General features: G+C 41.5%; 1 protein-coding gene across 3 annotated transcripts in view; it reads right to left on the reverse strand.

Moving 5' to 3' along the window:
• Positions 1–8,981: 8,981 nt before the first annotated feature.
• KLF7 (KLF transcription factor 7) overlaps positions 8,982–19,895 on the reverse strand; it is a 59,639-nt gene continuing 48,725 nt past the window's right edge. The window contains exons 3-5 of one of the 3 annotated variants that reach the window (XR_008577665.1): positions 18,794–18,917; positions 10,860–11,267; positions 8,982–10,218 (exon numbers count right to left, since the gene is read on the reverse strand). Coding sequence is in view for 2 of the 3 variants with exons in the window: in XM_054830194.1 (XP_054686169.1) it covers positions 11,216–11,267; positions 18,794–18,917 (176 nt within the window). In the remaining variant the exon portion in view is untranslated. Of the gene's footprint in view, positions 11,268–18,793; positions 18,918–19,895 lie in introns of all 3 variants that reach the window. The other 2 variants (XM_054830194.1, XM_054830196.1) reach the window with 2 other exon arrangements.

The raw sequence follows: 19,895 nt of genomic DNA on the forward strand, positions 1-19,895 counted from the left end.
AGAGGTAAATTTGACTGAGTTCGGAACAGCCTCCAAAGCCCTGAAGAATTTTAAACTCGAGACTAATTAGGTACAGCACAGCTTCATCTTGCTCGGTATTATTGCCCCTCCATCATTGAACATTAACCAGCCAGAACATAAGCAGATAATGAATCTGAAACCATGTGCAGGGGTACATGAGGAAGGGTCTCTGAAAATAGGATGTGTCCCTCATGGTTTCAGACAAAAGATATCCAGAAAACTGAAGCCAATGGACAAACCAAGGACACAGAAGGCCCCTAGAAGCAATAATTCCAATAACCCTCGCCAGCTCTCAGCACCACAGAGGTACATGAAGAGGCACACGAGCTCTCAGTCAGGAGACATGGCTTGCAACTGGGCTTCTGGAAAGACTTCCAGCCAGGTTGTCAGAAATTGTTCATGAAAAACTGTTTATTTCGTATCAAAACTGATTGACATATTTAAAAAATAATTAAACCCAGAATATTACAAATATTTGTTAAAAAAGCACTAAAATTGCATAATTCTGGTGGCAAACCCTCACTTTCATTCACTTTTAATTCTGCTCTCATTATTTACTCTCACCAGGAAAAGGTGAGGTAAAGCCAAAAATAAAAAAAAAGAGGGGAGAAAAATCTACATTTTTAAGTTTCATAGGAATCTTTTTTCTTTTTTTTTCAGCTCAAGTAGCTTGGAAAACAAGATACGTGAGGAACCAAATGCATCTAGCAACCTCCTCTGTTAGAGTAAGCTGACCACCAGACAGACACACATTGCAGAGTCATGCCTAGACAGTGCTGAGCTCACTCAGCCTCCTTCAGCCTGAGAAAGGGGTAAAGACTCTTCAGCCCCCCTGTGTTTCAGCTGAGAGGCATTTGAAGGAGAGAACTACGTCTGAAAAGTCATGCAAAGTCTGTGCACGATGAGTTTGCATCAGATGAGCTTAATAGGATGGTAATATGCAATCTAACCCTAGAAGTGAATAAATAATTTTCTTTCCTCAGAGAACTCCACACCCCGACAGTAGGAGTTGCCCAAGGTGTGTGACTGTGTGCTACCTGAACAATTTCAGAGGGAAGGAGTTCTTTCACAGTATCTCTTTTCCCTGGCCTCCAGCCTGTGGAAGTGTCTGACAGCAATTCCTGCAGACTAATAACCTGCTTGCTTCTAAGAGGAAGCGTACCATAGTAAAGCATTGTATTTTCTGTAAGTTCCTGGAAAACAAACTAGTTATATGTTTACCTGTAATTGATAATCCTCCGTCCAATTCATGACAGCTGAATACAGGCCAAAGAACCAGCTGTGCTGCCCCAAAGTTTCCTTCAAAAAGGTTGCTCCAGAGCTCCCTGAAGTCCCTCTCACAGCTGGAGAGCAGAGGACTAATTTACACTAGAAGTATCTTTGTCTAAATATACAGGCATATAACTGTCAGAAGGCTCAAGGTAGGTGAGATGCTAAAAGCTTCCAGAGGTTTTCAAGGAAGAGAGAAAGTGAAGGAAACTGGACCTTGTCTTTAGGAAAAAGCTATGAAGTCAAAATTCTATCTGCAGAAAGAATTTGGTGTCGTACATAACTCCATTCATACCTACATCATACAAATACTTCAATCTACAACAAAGAGACCAGTGTTTTTCAGCCTTGTATTTTCACGGTAGGATGCCAAAAACTCTATGAGAACTGCCTGCCTCACTTGCTCACGCTCTGCAAGAGTGACACCAAGATATCACCGCCACACTGAAGCACCCAGAGCACTGTGCGGTTTTGACCATTTGCAACACAAGCCCAAAAATTTGACCTGCGCTGAGCCCTTTTCCGGTGCTCAAGAGCTGTTCGTTAACATACATCCAGACACTACAAATTATGTCCATCATCAAACATCTGGTACGACCTGAGTGACCAATGCAGCCATGGACATCACTGGAACTTTTGTCTTCCAACTTACCATGTGGCTTCCCAGAAATGCTTGACATCACCTCATCTCCTTTTGCATTCAACTCATGCCTTGGAGAGAGCCACCTCTGGATATGTCTCTCTTCATTAATTACAGAGGGATTATAAATGAGTAGGTTAGAATGGTCATCTGTCTTCTAGATGCAGATGTCAGGAGGGGAATCCTACCTAATGACATAAACAGTCCTAGCAGGTTTCCCAACACGGCAAGTGAGGCATGTCATCCCAGAAATGAAAGCTAGCAAGCTTGCATCAAATGAGCCCTACAGGATGTTCCTATGCAGTGGCCACTGAGGTTGCTGCAGTGTGTGGGCAAAAGACAGCAGAAACCTAACAGGATACCAGCCTGACTTGAAAAAGTGATTTCATTTTGTGCCATGACACTGCAAAGTAATTGTGCTCAGAATGACTGTTTTTACTGCCTAAATACATTTTTAGTACTCGAGCATCCAGGTGGATTCAATTGTGCTTGCAAATTTGCAGACATTAAAGAGGGAGACTAAATGACTGAGGCGGGGGAAAGAGAACAATACTGCACTCCTGCAAGACAGCCTGATGCACAGACAAGAGCATAGCACTAGTGCTCAGGAGCCTCAAAGTCTAGTCCTATTTTGACCATTGACTGACTAATGTTTTAAAGCTAGGCATGGAAAATGCAATGCAAGTGTTCTCTGTGTCTTTTACAAAAATAATACTGGATGAAATCTTCAACCAGTGTACAATGTCAGATAACAGAAGTCACTGACTCCAACAGAAGCAACAAGCCAGATGGGAATCAGGTCAGCTTTTAAGAATAAGAACTTACTTCTTGAGCATCTTTTCCAAAAGCAACATGTGATATGGCATGAATATAAGCAACACTTGAACTGTTATAAAATACATTAAAAAAAAGAAATTATTTAAATAAAAAAATGTGATTCTGATAAGCTAAAGCATACTTAGAAGTTATATATTTTATGTCAATAACTGTTTACAGACCCACAGCCTTAACTGATATTCAAAAGCCATTTCACTGTTCACAGAAGTTTTCATAAACAAATAATATACAAGGCACACTAAACACTGTCGGGCCAAACACATTCTACTGTTTATTACACATATTACATTCTTAAATAAAAATGCGTCACATAACATTTTTGCATAGATATCTTACAATATACCAATTTAAAAAAGAATTATGAAACAGACCAGTAACAAAAATAAATTTTTTCTTCATTAATAATTTTGTAACATTAACATACCACCATCATATAATACAAATAATATTTTTAAATCTTAAGACTTTTTGTACAGCAAAAAAACTGACAAAGTAATATATTTATATATATATATATAAAAAGCTTAAAAAAAATAAAATGTCAAAAAAAGGCAGAACTGAGGGCTACAAGATTGGGTACTTCTGTGATACATTAGAAATACCAGAGTAGGCCTGAGAGAACGTGACCGAGGGCATCTCCAAAATGCACTTGTCAGACACATCTGGTAAAAGAAAAATTATAGTGCAAAATGAAAGTCCTTCAAGCAATGTTGTTTGTTGGGTTTTTTGTTTTGTTTTTTTTTTAAATAGGGAGCATTCATACTTCTTTTTGTTGTTGCTAAAAAAAAAAAATAATCCCCCAAACAAAAATCTAATGTGTAGTATAGAGCAAAAAAGGTTTCAAAGGACAAGAAAGAAAACAGGCCGCTTTGCAAAGCAAGAAAAAAAACCTCAGCCTGCATTATTATTTTTTTCAGCTAGATGAGCAGACATGCTAAACTAAGGCCTTGTTTCTAAGAGAAAAGCTGTCACGCTTTATATGCAGTGATTTCAAACCCAGGTAATTAAAATGGTGCAAAAACCTTCCTGTAGAGGTATCTTAATTGGTTGAAGCATTTCTTACACTTCAGCTTAACTGCAAAGGATGCCAACGCAAACTCAGTGCAGGCAATCAAGTAATAGGTGCAGCTACAAAGTGATTTTAACTAAACCGGTATTTTAACGCAGGGCAACTTCCCTTGTAGAGACATGGCCTTGGTAACAAAGCAGTGTTTAAACCAGTGTTCTGATCTACTTCCAGAATCTGACAGGCCTAGGGTTTAAAATACAGAGTGACAGGTAAAATGTATGTTGCAAAACATAAAGATCAGCCCTTCAGCCATCAGGCCTTCCAGGGACTGGGTGCTAGCTTTTCATTTCCCCGAGAGCCCAACAATAAAGGCTAAAATGGTCACCCTTCTGTCCATTCTAGTTCACTTTTAGCGTGTACATGCTAAGCCCTTGTCCCCCTCCCTTCCCACCTCCCCTCCCAATCCCTAAATTTGCAGCCTACTCAGTCACAGTACACAGCAACATATATTTCCCAGCATTGTTGAAAACTTTCCTACAGAAGCTGACATGATTCCTAAAATGCAGTGGCAACAGCAAGTGCCCTCCCTAAATCAAAGCAATAGGCACGGTTGGCTACTACAAACTATAAGTCAGTAGCTCAGTTTCCTCTTCTGTGTAGGTATATAAGGTATACTGTTGTACATCCACACCCACACAGAGACAGGGTGGAGAACCTGTTTTCTGGCAGTATATAGAAGTTAGGACCAAAGCACTTTAAAAAAATTATCAAAGCTTTCACTTTGAAAATCGCTAAGAGTTCCAATTTTAATTATTACACCAAAAATGCCATTAAGAAGCATTAAGGAAAACTATAAAACCCTGTTTGAAAAATGACACCTGCATTTGAAAGTTTTCAGGTAGGGAAACCCATTCTTGAGGTGATAAAGGCAGCCTACCCCCTCATCTCCACATTTTTATGTATATAATTTATATATACAACTAGATCATTATATATATAACTTATATAGCACGTGCATGTCTTGGACTTCTTCCTCTAAGGGAGAAGGAAAGTCTCAGCTTTACAAGGCAGAACTTAGTACCTGGTGAGCCAGATCCTACAGTTCTTACGATGCTAAATCTTGCCACTGAAGCCAGTGTAGAGCTGTGGAGGAGAAAGACTGCAGTAGTCATCCCTAAACTATTAACAGAAAGAGACACAAATGTCACAAAAGGAAGAAGAATACCCAAGCTTGATCTGGAAATGATCATTCAGGAAGATGTGGATTTAATGCTAATGAAAGAATGGCAATACTTGTCCATGAGTAGTTGTAAAATCTTGGGAGGAAATAATTTTCATTTTTCAAGACAGAGCTAAAGTTATTGTCAAGTGTTGTTTTTGTTCTTGGTATGTAGGGATCTTTGCAAGTGCAATTCTATCTGAAATCAGAAAAAGTACTTTAAAAGAATGCTGGGTTAGAGGCATCACCCAGGATATGAAAGCTTAAAAACTGTCTTACTGGATGGAATGAAAGGATGTGCCAAGTCCTGAATGAAATCAAGAATAAAAGCCCTTGATCCACTGTGTGCTGGCCTAGTAACATTAAATTATTTACAAAATTTTCCTCCTTTTTATTTTTTAAATTTAAAGATTTTGACACACATTAAGGGAATAGGCAGAGAAAAGGAAACACTTAAGCAAGTTGGATTTTCATCAGTTTTGTCAAAAGCACCAATTATGACCTCTTTTGTACACAGATAAACAAACTATGTTAAATAGGAGGAACAACCTTTGTGTTAGAGACTGCTAAAAAGCCCAAATTGTCCAGGGCCAGGTAAAAATGAGGGAGAAAGCCTGATTCTGTAGATATCACAAAGATCACAGATAAGATACACTCAATCACTGCAACTATCATGTTGATCAACTCCATTTTAGCCATAGACCCTAGTGATTCATTATCTTTTTACTCCTGAAGTTAAAGCAGTTCCAAAAGCAAGGACCTCGGGGCTCCTCTTGCATTCAGGTTCTTCTTCCCCATCTGTGTTTGGTCAGTGCTTTCAATGTATTAAGTGAAAATGTGCTAGCCTAAAAAAGCAGTAAACCCAATTCCATAAATTCAGGAAAACAAGAATGAATGAAAAGAAAAAAAATTTTCAATGTTCACCTTTGTAGAAATATATGTTGGCTTAGACTTCAGGTCCTGGAAACCATTTTTGAGACGTCACATGGGTCTTCCAGGCTAGCAAACTTGTTTCCATATTATTTGGTTGGTCCCTGTGGCTGTGACACGTCATGTGTGATACTGCATCAAACTGGTTTGTTAAGGGTTTCAGTTTTTTTAAGATTCCTTCCTCTCCAAGTCTCCCTCATGAAGAAGCCTTATAAAGTTTAATAACGATGAAACTATCAGAGTTTGAGAGAAACCCTGCAGACCTGTCCTACAGCCTGTTCCACCAGGACAAGACCAGGAAGAACCAGAACCAGTACACATTTAATCAGTGAGAGCTCTGAAATGAATCATAGAAATGCAGAAAAATTAATGTTGGAAGGTACCTCTGGCGGTCACCTAATTCAACCCTCTGTTTAAAAAACAGTTTTGTTAAATCAGACTGCTCAGGGCCTTGCCCAAGACACTGAAAGAATCTAGGATTTCAGTCCTTTGTTTCTTTTCTTCATTTGCCAATTTATCCCGGTAATATAATTTTCTAGACTGAGTACTGGCTGTTTGAAAATAACAACTCTGGGATAATGAAAAATACTCTGGACTCTGGAATCCCTTTTTCTGTTAGACCAATCTTTATAAAATACATGTGATATTTTAGGTTGCTCTTTATCTCCTAAGGAAAAAACCAAACAGAACAAAGATACACTGAAGTGTTGTTTTGGTCTAAAAAGTGACTAAAATACAGTATCATGTTTCTTCATATTTTATATAGTATGAGTGAAACTATAATTTTTTTTAATTTAAGGTCAAACAGCAATGATTATGTTGGAAAAACAGAATTTTGTTTGCCAGGCTTCAAGCTGGCAGTATAAAAAGCATATTTCTATAAGCATATTTTTATACATAGATTCAGCAAATCTGATTAGAAAAATCTTTATACTGGTGCTTCCTAAATGATTTTTCATAAGTCAGTTTTCAAAGTAGAATCTCATAATAGAGTATAGCTTGTCTCAATTAGATAATGGAAAAATCCAGAATAAATAAATTTTATCAACACTGTAACATGAAGTACGTCTTGATTGGAATATTCTGTCTGGTTTTGGTCTCCCCATTACAAGAAAATTATTGACATACTGGAATGAGTCTCGCAGAGACCCACCAAGGAGATCAGGTTCTGGAACACATGATGGATGAAGAGAGGCTGAGAGACATGGTTCAACCTTAGGAAGAAAAGAGTGAGGGTTGATCTTCTTGCCATCTACAAATACCTAACTGAGGGTGTAGAGAAGCAGCCAGATTCTCCTTGGAGGTGCATAAAATGAAAACAAGTTCAAACATAGAGAATTCCTACTTGACGCACAGATTTTCTTTTTTCTTTTTTTTTTTCTTTTTACCATAAAGGTGGTCAAATATTGGACCAGCTTGCACAGAGAGGCTGTAGAATTTCCATCCTTGGGGATACTTAAAACTTAGCTGGACATGGCCCTGAGCAACCAGCTCTAGTTGAAATTGGCCAAAACAGCCTCTGGAGGACCCCTTCCCACCTGCATGATTCTATGATTGACAGCTCTGCTTCAAAATATTATTTAGCTATTCACAAAAACTTTATTTGCTTCAGTTGCTTCCTCTAGGTATGCTATTTTATGAGAATTTTGTCTCCATTTGTTCTCATCCTATAGTTCCATGGCCTTGGAAACCACAATCCGACTTTCTTACAATGGCTTCTATTTGCAAATAGGCATAAATCTAGCATGAAGGAAACAAGGTTAAGCTTCTCCTTTCTACAGCTGGGTAACTCAGTCCTCAACTGTTACCACATCATCTGTTTATAGGTTTGCTTTCAAGAACCCTTACAGAGAGGATTAGCCTTTCCTCATTAGTCTGTTTCTACTCATAGTTTACAAATAGAGGACAACTGTACAACTTTAGCAAGGAGGCACAGGCCTAAAAAGGATCTAGCTATAACAGATTACACAAGTTTGAAGTGCACAGCTTAAAGTATCTGTGAAGAAACAAAACTTGTCATTCTAAAAAACGAATCCTGGAATGTGTCACTAATTAAGCCTTTCCAAAATGGAGACTCCTACAAAATACCAGCTACGGTTCAAAATTTTAGTAATGACTAAGACACTTGCATATGAGCACCCAAAAACTGAAGTCCACAGATTGACTGAGTACACCATATATACAGGTGAAAAATATCTCCCTTTGCAAACAGAAGAGATGGTCCCAAAGCCCAAAATTTGGCATCAGAATTCAAGACCTGCTACAAAGAGAGCCTGACAAATCTGAAATCTGGTTAAGTCTCTTACTCCCTTTTCTCTCTGTTTTTTAGGCTTTTTGGATCCGTGATTTAGATGTAGGCCTGCCTCTAGAACAAAATAATCAGACATTTCAGCATGTTTTTTACTATGGGGCCCTTGTTCTGCCATATTTAAATCAGATGTCAACAAGACCATAAATGACAACTGGAAGTAAATAAACAGTCTTGCTTGATTTTTTCCATTTTAAATAGAGTCTGGTACTTAAACTGTCAGTTAATAATTAAGGTTTGTAGACTACTGATAGCACGTCTAAAGGCAGGTGTGTTCAGAGGTGAAAGGAGGACATTTATGCAGGTTCACAGCCAATGAATATCATAGTGGTGGGGTTGAGAGCACACACTTTAGGACACTACAGTAATGAAATTCTAGGATTCTCTTATCCTTTTTTTAATCTAATGCATTGACTGGGTGCTCTACAGTTTCACACAGCTGAGGTTTCAGTTCCCATTAGACATCTGGCAGGATGCTCTATATATTCCAACACAAATTGGATTCTAGGGCCCTCAGTCCCAGTGGAACAGCTGGGTGGAATGGCCATAAAAAGTATGCAAATACAGAAGTAGAGAAATGCAAGATTGTCAGCAAGCAGTGCTCCGCAATTTTTAGATGTATACATATATATATATATAAAAGCATATATATATATACAAATGTAGGGTACGGTTAGTTTTAAATCTTTGGAATAAACTCAATTTTCGTTCTCTCTCTCTTTCTGTCTTTTCTTTCTTTCACTCTCTCTTGCTCTCTCTCATGCTCTTACCACAAATGTTACATCATTGTCCCTAAAAGATGGTTAGATTTTGGTCCATATTTCATGCCATACGGGCCAGACATCGTATTTCCCACCCTGTCCCCAAAGCGTTCAGTTGACAGTCACAGTGTTTTGTGAAAACTGTGAGGAACAACAGCATCTTTCTAGTAAATCCAATCTCTCACTGGAACCAAAGGTTGCAAAATGCTGAGAATTCAAGTGCCAAGGATCCCGGTGACGGCTCTTAAACATCTATAGAGTTTCTTGTTTGTTCTTTTTTCCCCTAAAAGTACAGTTTTACCTCTCAAAACATAAATTAAGGGAAATATTTAACAGTCAATGAGTCAAAACAGTCAAAAAAGGGCAGTTGGCTAATACAGTATAAAAGAGCAGCAACCATTTGTGGACCACGCGCCATTTTGTTTCACTTCTAGACACATCTTGTAGGGATGGTCCCAGAATATACAAAATATACAACCTAATGACCACCTGCCTGCTTGCATAGGCCATTTTTATGGTCCTAAATGCAGTCTTTGGAGTCAGGGCCAGTGCCAAATAGTTTCAAATGCAAGTTATGGTAAGATACATTTTTTGTTTTTCTTTAGTAATGAAGACTTTAATCCACTTTGAGCCAACGAAATCAAATTACCAATAGGACTGAAGGGTGAGCATGAGACCTCCACTTCTTGACGGTTCACACAGTAGGCCAAAATGGACCTCTAGATTAGTAATACTTTAGACCAATCATTTGGAAAAGCCTCACTGCTGTATGCAAAATCCAACCCTTCCTTCACCGTTCACACTGTTACATTTTTTCATATAGGAGTGGGCTACAGCATCAACTCGATGAATGAAAAAGGAGGACTTTGATAATTTCTTTAAAAAGGCTAATGCTGAATGAAGCCATTGTACTTGGAAGAGGTTCTCGATTTCCCACTCAGAGACCGGAGTAGGATTTTTGGCTTGGTTTGTTTTTGTGTGTAAGATGCTCAACGAACATTAGCTTTAAATTAAAACGTCTGCAGGTGCTCTTTACACAAACAAAAGTCTAATGTTTTAAATTGGTTAATAGAAGAACAGCAAGAAAAAGCAACATAATTCATCTCTAAGTCACTGTGGGTTGTGGCTAACATGCTCACATGATGTGGAAGGAATCCTGTAGTCATGCCTGTGTGGCCAGTCCCAGACCGATATCCAGGTGAAGACAAGGAGTTCTGAAGATCACTTGTTCGTGGAGAAAAGAGAAAAAAATGTTTAAGCTTCCAAATAAGCTTTTAAAGTTTTGTTCAACAAATAAACAAGAAGTCCTAGCTATGGCAATAAGGTGAGGCCTACAGAGATATTAGGTGCTGTTTCTCAGGGGTTTATCCCTTGGCCACTTAGCCATCATGGCAGCAGCTTCCAGAGTCCCTAGTGCATATGTTGTGCAATAGCCAAACCAAAAATTAAAATAAAAACAACCAACAAAAATATAGTCCTCCATGAAGTCTACATAAACTCAGGCCAAAAAGAGGATATTTGTGTCACAAGCGTCACTCCACAGTCTACTGCCATTAAGGCCACTGGTATTGACTTAAAAGGATCTCAATAGCTCAGTTCTAGGAAGAAGAACCAAAACCAAGACAGGTCAAAGTGTCTGTGAGAAGTCTGACGCACTGAACATTAGGAATTCTCAGACAAAGAACAAATGAACCAAGAGGTTAATTTTGGCTACCAAACTGGGATTTGGTTTTCTAGGTCATTGTTTCCCCCCATCTATTTAAAAAGAAAGTTAGTGCTACAAATATGCAACTTCAAGACGACATATTCTCCTATTGAGTTGCACTGAGAAGCAAGTTAAATAAGCCCCTCCTACTGCCGTCCACCTGCAGGGAAGTCTCCTCAATTTTCTTTGATTTCCACTGGCAAAAACAGGAAACAAATCCAAGAGGGACGAAGTACTGTAAGCAATTGTTCCTTCTCATTGACTTCACCTCTATACCATTTCCTCGCCTGCATCTTCTCCCATCCAGCTGGGGCAAGGCATAAAGAATCAATGTACGTGAAGTACATGTATTTGAAGTATAATTGGGTGTATGACAGTGTGAGCGCGTGGTCTCTGTACAGAGGATTACACGTGATCAAGTTCTCTTCTCCTGCAAGGTAGCGCATTGTAACTTGAGTTCCACTTTCATCTCACAACACTTAGCTCAGGTGACATCCATGCCAAGCTGACTGATATTTAGATGTGTCTCTTCATGTGGAGGGCGAGGTGATCAGACCTGGAAAAACACCTGCAAAATAAAGCAAGTGGGGAAATTAAATAAATACAGGATTTGGGAATACAGGGTTCCTGCTCCTTCTTCCTTATGTACAGGAGGAAATACACATCCAGGTTTAGAGACATTCCTTAGATTATCCATGGATCACCACCAAACCTTGTGTAATTGACCTCTGTGACCACAGATGGCCAACTATCCTGGCTCTTCAGCAGCTAAATAGACTACTCTTCTCCTTTCTCTGTTCCTCTCCCTCCCTCTTCTTTCACTGAGTCAAACATCAGGGAAGAGTGCTCACCTATGTACCTGTAGTGTAAAATCAAATATTAATGTAAGTGTGTGTGCATATAAAAAAATGAAATAAAACAAGTCAGTTTTGTTCAAGTACTCAGCAACACCAGTTTAAAAAAAAACACCAGCTTTCTCAAGTGCCCAGTACCTGCCACAAGCACTGAAGTATGATGCCAGTTTTGAAAGCTGAATTCCCATTTCTAACTCCAAACTGGAAGGAAAGCTGTTTCAGAGTTTGGAAGCTGAAAATCCATTAGGCTACATATCTCTCCCTTTCTCTCTGTTGGGAATCCAGGTGGTAATATGTGGACATTGATGAATGCTATCTCCCTGAAGGATGTTGACAGGAGATAAGGTATTGTGCCTATTTTGTGAAAATTGAGAGACAGAGAAAGCAAGGAAATTGTAAATCACACAAGAAGTGTGGTAAAACCAGAAAAACAATGCCAGGACTTCAGCTTTCAACTTCTGTTCTTTATCCACAATGCAATTTTTCTGCATCTCATAAGAAAACATAATGTTTTGATATTCTCAATATGTAGATGGATGCTGATGAGACGGACTTAGAGCGGCAACCCTAGAGAACTAGTTGAGTTTTAGGGCTGGTCTAAACATGCAGTTAATTGAGAATAAGGTAGGGCATGAATTTGAAATGAAGCATCAATTCTTGATTAGTTCCCTCTCTAAAGGCTTATGACTACCACCTTCTGAAATGACTTAATCCACTTGGGAAGTGGGTTAAGATAGAGCAAAACGCACTTACTCCAGGAGAAGAGCAACCCCACAAAGAGTTAATCAGGAATTACTATTCTAGAACAGCTGCCTTGTAGCAGACATGCTGCAGGGCACTCAGCAGCAGGAACAGCAGCCCAAATTCAGACACTTCACACCACCAAGATATTGTCAGAGTGATCAGGGGAATAAGTTCTCAGGAGGACAAGTGCTTTTCTTCCCTGTCATTCACTATATACCCCATTTTATCAAGACTGCCAGTAAGCAAGAATATTTTTTCAACTTCATACCCATTAGAAATGGGATTGAAAGCACTAACATTTCACATCACCATCACAGTGTCATTAAAGATAGGTATGGCAGCAGAGAGCAAACCGCAGGAGAAGCGGGTAGTGGTTCTGGCTGCCTATCCCAAAGCCCTAAAATTGAGCCTGATTGTCAGAGTGGCAGGACTTAGACACTCTCAGAAATTAACCTTCTACTAGATACTTCAAGATGAGCACTAAAAAATGGGAGGTTTCCAAGTACTCTGCAAATCTTGGCTTGCCTTCTTTCCACCCTAGGCTTATATATTTTTACTAATAGCAAAACCCATCTATTATAAATATCATACAAAAGCCCATATATCTGTGGCTTTTGAGTAAACTGTTTTTGTAGACTGAGGGCACCATAAAAAACTACTTCCAGAACTGACTTGCCTGGAATGTCTTTTCACTGCCCCACAGATTTAGAGTGCAAAAGAGCCACCAATACTGGTCTGAGGAATATGCAAATTGCTTATTGTGAGAATCTGGATAGCTCATACAGGGGCACTGAATGTATTTCCAAAAAAGCAGCAGTTGAGAATTTCATAGTCTTCAGAAAGAAGTAGGTAAAAGAACGAATTTAACTACTCAGTAAAAAAAGAGTCAAAAACCAAAAATAAAAAAAAAAGAACACTCAATCTAAAGGCAAACAACCTGAGGATAAACACCCTAAAGGTGAGAAAGGCTCAGAAAGAGAAGAACTACAAAAATGAAGACATTTTAAATAGTTAGGAGATCTCTTCTGTCCTGCTGGCAGTGCTCCCCAGCACGAGCAATCTATCTGCATCTACATGCAGAGATGAGTGATCGAGAGGTGCATTGTTAAGACAAAGAAACTTCATAAGAAGGCAACTTTGGCAAGAAAAGCTAGATACTCATCTTCTGTGGATGAGCATAGCTCTGCTCAAGTCAGCTGTTCTCTATTGATTTATTGCAGCTTACATGGGGGTTAATACCTTCAGAGTGGCAAAAATTAAAAAGAAAGATTTCAAAATAGGATGGAGGCTGCATTCCTCCAGGCTCCTACATGAAGCACAGCAAGACAGACGCAAATCTGACAATGGACACTTGGCTTTCAACACAGCAGGCTCAGCACAGCTAGAATTTTCTAGCCCTAGGGTGCCAAAATATACCCTTGGACCAACATCTCTCTCGTCAGTCTAAACTGAGAAAGCAGCATGCTCTGGCTACAAGGGCTGCCAAAACAAAACAACAGCTTGAGTGGCTGCCAAAAAGACATGCACCAGCTGGCACTTCAGTCTAGGACTAGTCATAAGACCACCACCCAAGCACGGCTTTTCCTCTCCGATTGTCTGTATTCTAGATGCAACCCAGGAAGAAGTATGCTGAGTCACAGCACAGCAAGATCTGTTAAAAATATGGATTCAATACATTGTTTCACATCAATAACCACAGTATTAGCATCTAGTATATTTTTCAGCCCTAGAATATATTTATAGCTAATAAAATGGTACCATATTTGCTAATTTATAGCTAATAAAATGGTACAATACCAATTCTTCACGTTCTCCTGCTGACTAATTTGGTTAGTTCTATCTCTTGGTAAGGCTGGTGCATGCGGACATTTATTTTCAACAGTAAAACAGTCTCTACAAAATTTTGCAGCTAAATCACACTGTCAAAAAAAGCTATTGATCAGTGGACACATTTTTTTTCCTTCTGGAACTAGAGGCAGCAGTGGAAGAGGCTCCACAGGATAAGCTGTCAAAGGAAATTCCTTTCTTCATAAATTAAGGAACAGCAGCTTGCTGGTCTCTAGTCCTGCCCATGAGACAAGACCTTGCTCCACACCTCTGGCTCTACACCTCTTCCAGTTCCAGACCAGCTCTGCACATTGTATGGGGGCCCATCACAATCTTCCCCATCATCCCTCCCTCAGTCCAGCTCTTCCTAGAAAGGACAGTTTATGCTAGAGTAAGATACTCTAATTCTGAAAGCCATACAGTGATGCGTGATGCATAAATTCCCCGCTCCCAAACATGAATCCTTCCTTTCTCTTTTTGCTCTATCTCCTTAGCAACACAGTACTGCTCGGCACTGAAACCTCTGCAGGAGAAAGAGGGAAGGTAACTACGATGAGAAGAGAATATACTGCTCAGCCATCTTCCTTACCAGCTGTGGATTCTCCATTGTGGGATGTGAAGGAGTGCGCTCTTAGCTTGCGGTCAAAAAGGAAACCACGTGCGTATGCACACACACAGAGGAATATATACCCCAACAGTATGGCACTAAGCTGCTATCTCCTAAACACATGCACAACAAGCGAGTGCCAGTACCCTGTTGCCCTCTTCTGCGTGGAGTGCTGAGGGCTTGCGCTGTGTGAGGAACATAACCCTAGCCTTTGTTTCTGAAGAGCATAATTCCTGGGGAATGCTAATAACCAGCATATCCCTGCTGTCTGGAAGGCACTCAGGGCTTGTATGCTGCTTTCTGCACCCCTTTAGCTGATTCTCCTTTCTCCCCTGCTGCCACCAAACCACACACCATTTGCAGTACATATGGTGCTACTCAAACCAGTGGTAGTTTGCCAGCTATAAGTAACAATGTGATCTGTGGGCTGCCTGGTGTTGGGATATGGCTGGGACAGCAGGAGAAGAATCACATCTTCCTATCTCTTTTGTTTTAAAATTGGCCTGTACATAGAGGACTTTAATACCCCTTTGATGTCAGCCAGAAGGTCAGAGACACAAATGCATCTGAAAACAGCTTGGGAAGAGAATTGCAGCCAGACTGTGTGCACAACATTCCCTTTCTTTGATGCTCTGATTGCCAAGGTATGGCCTTCACCTCTGAACAACAACAGGCATATGTTTTGTGCTACGTCAGTGTTGTTAAAAGTATCTCCAAAAGGCTCCATAAAGTTTAGCAAGCCAGGATGTCTGAGGGAGTGACCACAACTCCTGTCAATAATGGTGGGTGCAATAAAGGGTAGCAGTTCAAATAATACAGAAAAACTGTTCTCCAGCTGGGAACCTGTCCTGGTTTCAGCTGAGAGGGTTCATTTTCTTCACAGTAGCTAGCGTGGGGCTATGTTTTGGATTTGTGCTGGAAACGGTGTTGATAATATAGAGATGTTTTTGTTATATGGACCTGTTGTTGTTGAACAATGCTTACACAGAGCCAGGGCCTTTTCTGCTTCTCGCACCGCCTTGCCAGTGGGACAGCTGGGGGTGCACAAGGAGTTGGGAGGGGACATAGACAGGACAGGTGACCCAAACTAGCCAAAGGGGGTATTCCATACCATGTGACATCATGCTCAGTATAAAAGGGGGGCTAGCCGGGGAGGGGCGGCAGCAGCTCCAGGACGCGTGGCTTGGGGACAGTCTGGTTTCAGGACGGGTCTGAGCGTGCGGTCTGAGTTGTACAGTCCTTGGGTGAGAAACTGCATTGTGTATCACCAGTTTTGTACACTCTGTTAAGTACTGTTTTGTTTTCCCCTCTCCCTTTGCTATCCCGGTAAACTGTCCTTATACCAACCCACCAGGTCTTGCCTTTTCCTTCCCATTCTCCTCCCCATCCCAACGAGGGGGGGGGGGGCGCGGAAGAGAAGGGGGGGAAGGAGGAGGGGGGAGTGAGCGAGCTGCTTCATTGTGCTCAGCTGCCAGCTGGGGTTAAACCACGACAGAACCCGGGCTCAGGAAAGAGCATCTTTAACATTAAAAGTCTGCCTAAATAGCTAAGGACAGATTTAGGCACATGTTTCAGTGCTTGCTCGAGGTGACATCTGCAATAGGTGGTAGTCAAGAGATCTGTGAATGAGGAAGGAAGGAAAAATAGCGGTATGGCAGAGTAGGTCAAAAGAAGAACAGGCACTGTCACTCTACGAGCTTGCAACAACTGACTGGGAGAGTAAAGACAAATCTGTCTCCTACCACCACACACAGATGGTATGTGCATGGAGTTTAACAGTGCACAATCCCCAGCACTATTAACTTATTAATAAATATTTTTCCTTCATCTACCAATTCAGCTGAAGAGCAGAAAATGCATCAGATGATTGCAGGAATATATCTCTTGACTGCAGTGACTGAGTTGGCTGCCAAAGAAAAAACCTAGGTAGGAAGGGATAAAATGTAGAGGGAGAAGAATGAATACTTAACAAAGGGCTGAAAGAGACTGAGGAGCTGAAAATACTGACTCTATTTCTTTAGATCTCTGCTAAAAATATTGTCTGTCCTGACACAGAAACCCTGGGGCTTTGTGTGTGTGTGCACGCGTGTGTTTTTGTGGGGCCAGGATGGTTAGTTTGTTCTTCAGAGGAAAGAAAAGAGAAAGGCAATGCCTTACATTTAAAACAGAGAACATAACTGTTCTCCTTCACAGAGGTGCTTATACAAAAGCAGAACTCCAGAGGTCCCTACTTCGCTTATCCTGCCTCTCATTCTGAGCAAACAAAAGATAATCCAGGGATAAAACAAAAGATAATCCAAGAGGAAGCCCTCTATGGGGGAAGGGGGACGGGAAGAGGGGAGACAAGGGGAGAAGAGTACTTAAGGAGATGAAGCTCTTGGAAAGGCAGGATGTGAAAATGATCAAATTTCCTTCCCATAAAAGGATGGGGTCCCTTGTTTATGTCCCACGCACCCTCTCGCCACGCATGTTCTCTGCTGGTCTGGTGTACCCAGAGGCCTCCTAGAGCCTTTATTGTATTACAAAACGTTTCCTTATCAGAGCAGAGAACCTTAGTGCTGCATTAAAAAGATGGGTAATTTCTTAAGCCTCTTTTAAAAATATATATAAATAGGATTAGCTGGATAACATGTTCAGATGCAAGCACATTATTTGATTACTCAATAGTGGATCCAGGTTTCACCCAGGGCACTGCCAATCTCCATCTGGGGGGGTGCAAGGGGGAGAAGTGCTCATTGTTCGATCCTGTCAGTGCTGTCAAGAGTCATTACAAGGGTAATTGCTTTGCTCCACCCTAATTTTGTATCAATTGGGATTGGAGATAGAGAGGAGAGTTTTCTTCTGGGTTTGTTTCTAAATTCAAAGAACCTAGCTTTCAAAAATGCTCAGCACCAAGCAAGGATGACCAAATTTTTCAGACGAGCTCATCATTCATTCAAGCAGCTAAAGTGGGTGAGGACTGCAAAAAGGAACCGGCAGTGAGTGGCAGCAACCATGGCTCTTGCTGGGAGCTGCTGGGTGCTCAGCTCACCAGGCAAAACTGGCCCCTAGTTTCTGAGTGCCCAGAGGGAAACTGTTGCATGACAGGCTCTTCAGGAACCCTGGCTCTGGGCACCTCTCAGGCTTTTAAATCTGGGCCCACACAGAATGAAGGTGCAGAGTATTTCCCACATCAAATACATGTCAAGGGTGAGATTTAAAACTGGAGGAAAAGATTCACTAATTAGCAGGAATGTGCAGAGATCGCTGATCCTACACAAAACAACCCCATGAACTATGAATTGTCAGATGTGCCTAAATCACTCCTGTGCTTTTGAAAATGAAGCCCTTTGCTGTCTTTCATTGACTCTCCTGTTTCATCTGAAGCATGGAGCCCTGGACTCAGCAGTAAGAGAAGACAATGATCGTACAGAAATTAAATGCTTTTCTCCTAGACATTTCCTATAGATGTGTGGCACAACAGCCACACAGGTTCCCCATCACCCCCCGTCATACACCCATGTATTTGTGAGGCCCATCGGTTTTGTGAGGCCCACTCTGCCAAAATGTGGGCAGCCAGCAATAGTGCTTGGGGTGGTCCTTGAAGCAGAACAAATAGAGGGAGCTCTGCCTTTGTGAGGGCACCAGGCTCATAGCACCAGGAGGCAAAGCTGAGGAGATGCTTTGTCAAGAGGTCCATCACTGAAGAGGTCTAGGGCCCTCTGGATGTCTTCTCTGCTTTAAGAGTATTAACAAGAGCTGCCCTCTGGACTGAATTCTGTGCCCACAACAGACACCAGCAGATTTCAGTCAGACCTACACATCTCTTTGTGCTGTGGGATAGAAACAGCTTAGGCTGCTTAAAAGTATTCCCCCTCTGCCAGCCTGCCTGGCCACTGCAGCAGGGAGGACAGGGGCAGAGCGGAGGGTCCCTCCTTGGCTTGGGGATGGAGGCAGTGGGACAGGAGGACAGAAGGAGCCCCTCTGCTGGGAGCCAGGTCTCTTGTCTCGGGGAGCTGGTGGCTCTGCACCGCTCACAACATCTGCATGTTGCTTGAACACCGTGTTAGGAGGCTGCATTACCTGTCACAATGGTTGCATTTAAAGGGCTTTGCACCCGTGTGCTTTCTGTAATGCCTCGTGAGCTCGTCGCTCCGTGCAAAACGCCACTCGCACCCTTCCCACGAGCACTTGTAAGGCTTCTCACCTGCAGAGGGGAGGAGAGAATAGTCAGCGTGGCAGCAGGATTACTGAGCACTCAACTTGCAAGCCCTGTGTCTTCCCACCTCGCCTCTGTCCCAGTCGGGCAGGTTAACCCATCACACAATTCATGGCCAGTGTGGGATGGAAACAATTTAGGGCTTACAATGCATTGTACTGAGGATAGATCCAGCCCAAATTTTACCGCTGCTAAAATTCTTGCACAACCTTATTTCCCATTTCTAACAAAACCAGCCAATTACTCTTCAAAGAAGCCCTCAGAATGTCCCCAAATGCCTGTCCTGCTGTGTGGCTGCAGCATGATTTTCAGTGAGCTTTTCAGCTCACTCTGCCCTTGCCAGATGAATTACTATGGTACCTGTGAGTGGCTGTACTAACACCTGAACACACTGCAGGTCTGCACCACTCCAGAGTGACCACCACCACTGCATCACATGCTTTACCCTGGCTGCCATTTACCCCGGCTGCCATTTACCCCTTGCATGGCCAGACTCACATCTGTTCCCCTCAAGCTTTCATGCCTGCTGCCCCCTAGGACTGCATCTTCTTTAGTTGCTTCTGACAACAATAACTGTTCCTTGGTTCAAGAAATTATGCGTCAGGACAGCGAGTGCAAGAGGAGAAATGTTTTCTTCTTTAAATCAGCTGGTCCTTCAGGCTTTTTGTACTACACCTTTATCAGCTGTAATTCTGCCCCAAAATATTAACCATACCACTGAAGGCAGTGAAATGGTGCAGTGATAAGACAGGAGAGATTCTGGTCTGCTGTGTTCACGTTTACCTATCTTCTAATGCAAACCAGCCTCTGTGGATCAAAGTCTGCCATGGTATAACATCCATGGAGTCATTAACAACTTCTGATGAAGAATTCCAAGGTCTCTTGCCTCCCCTTTTCTTATTCAGTGCATATGTATTCGTGTGCGTGCAAATTTAACATCTCCCCCCAGAACAAATGCTCCAGCGC

Source organism: Grus americana, chromosome 6 (assembly GCF_028858705.1).
Source record: "Grus americana isolate bGruAme1 chromosome 6, bGruAme1.mat, whole genome shotgun sequence".
Classification (NCBI taxonomy): domain Eukaryota; kingdom Metazoa; phylum Chordata; class Aves; order Gruiformes; family Gruidae; genus Grus; species Grus americana.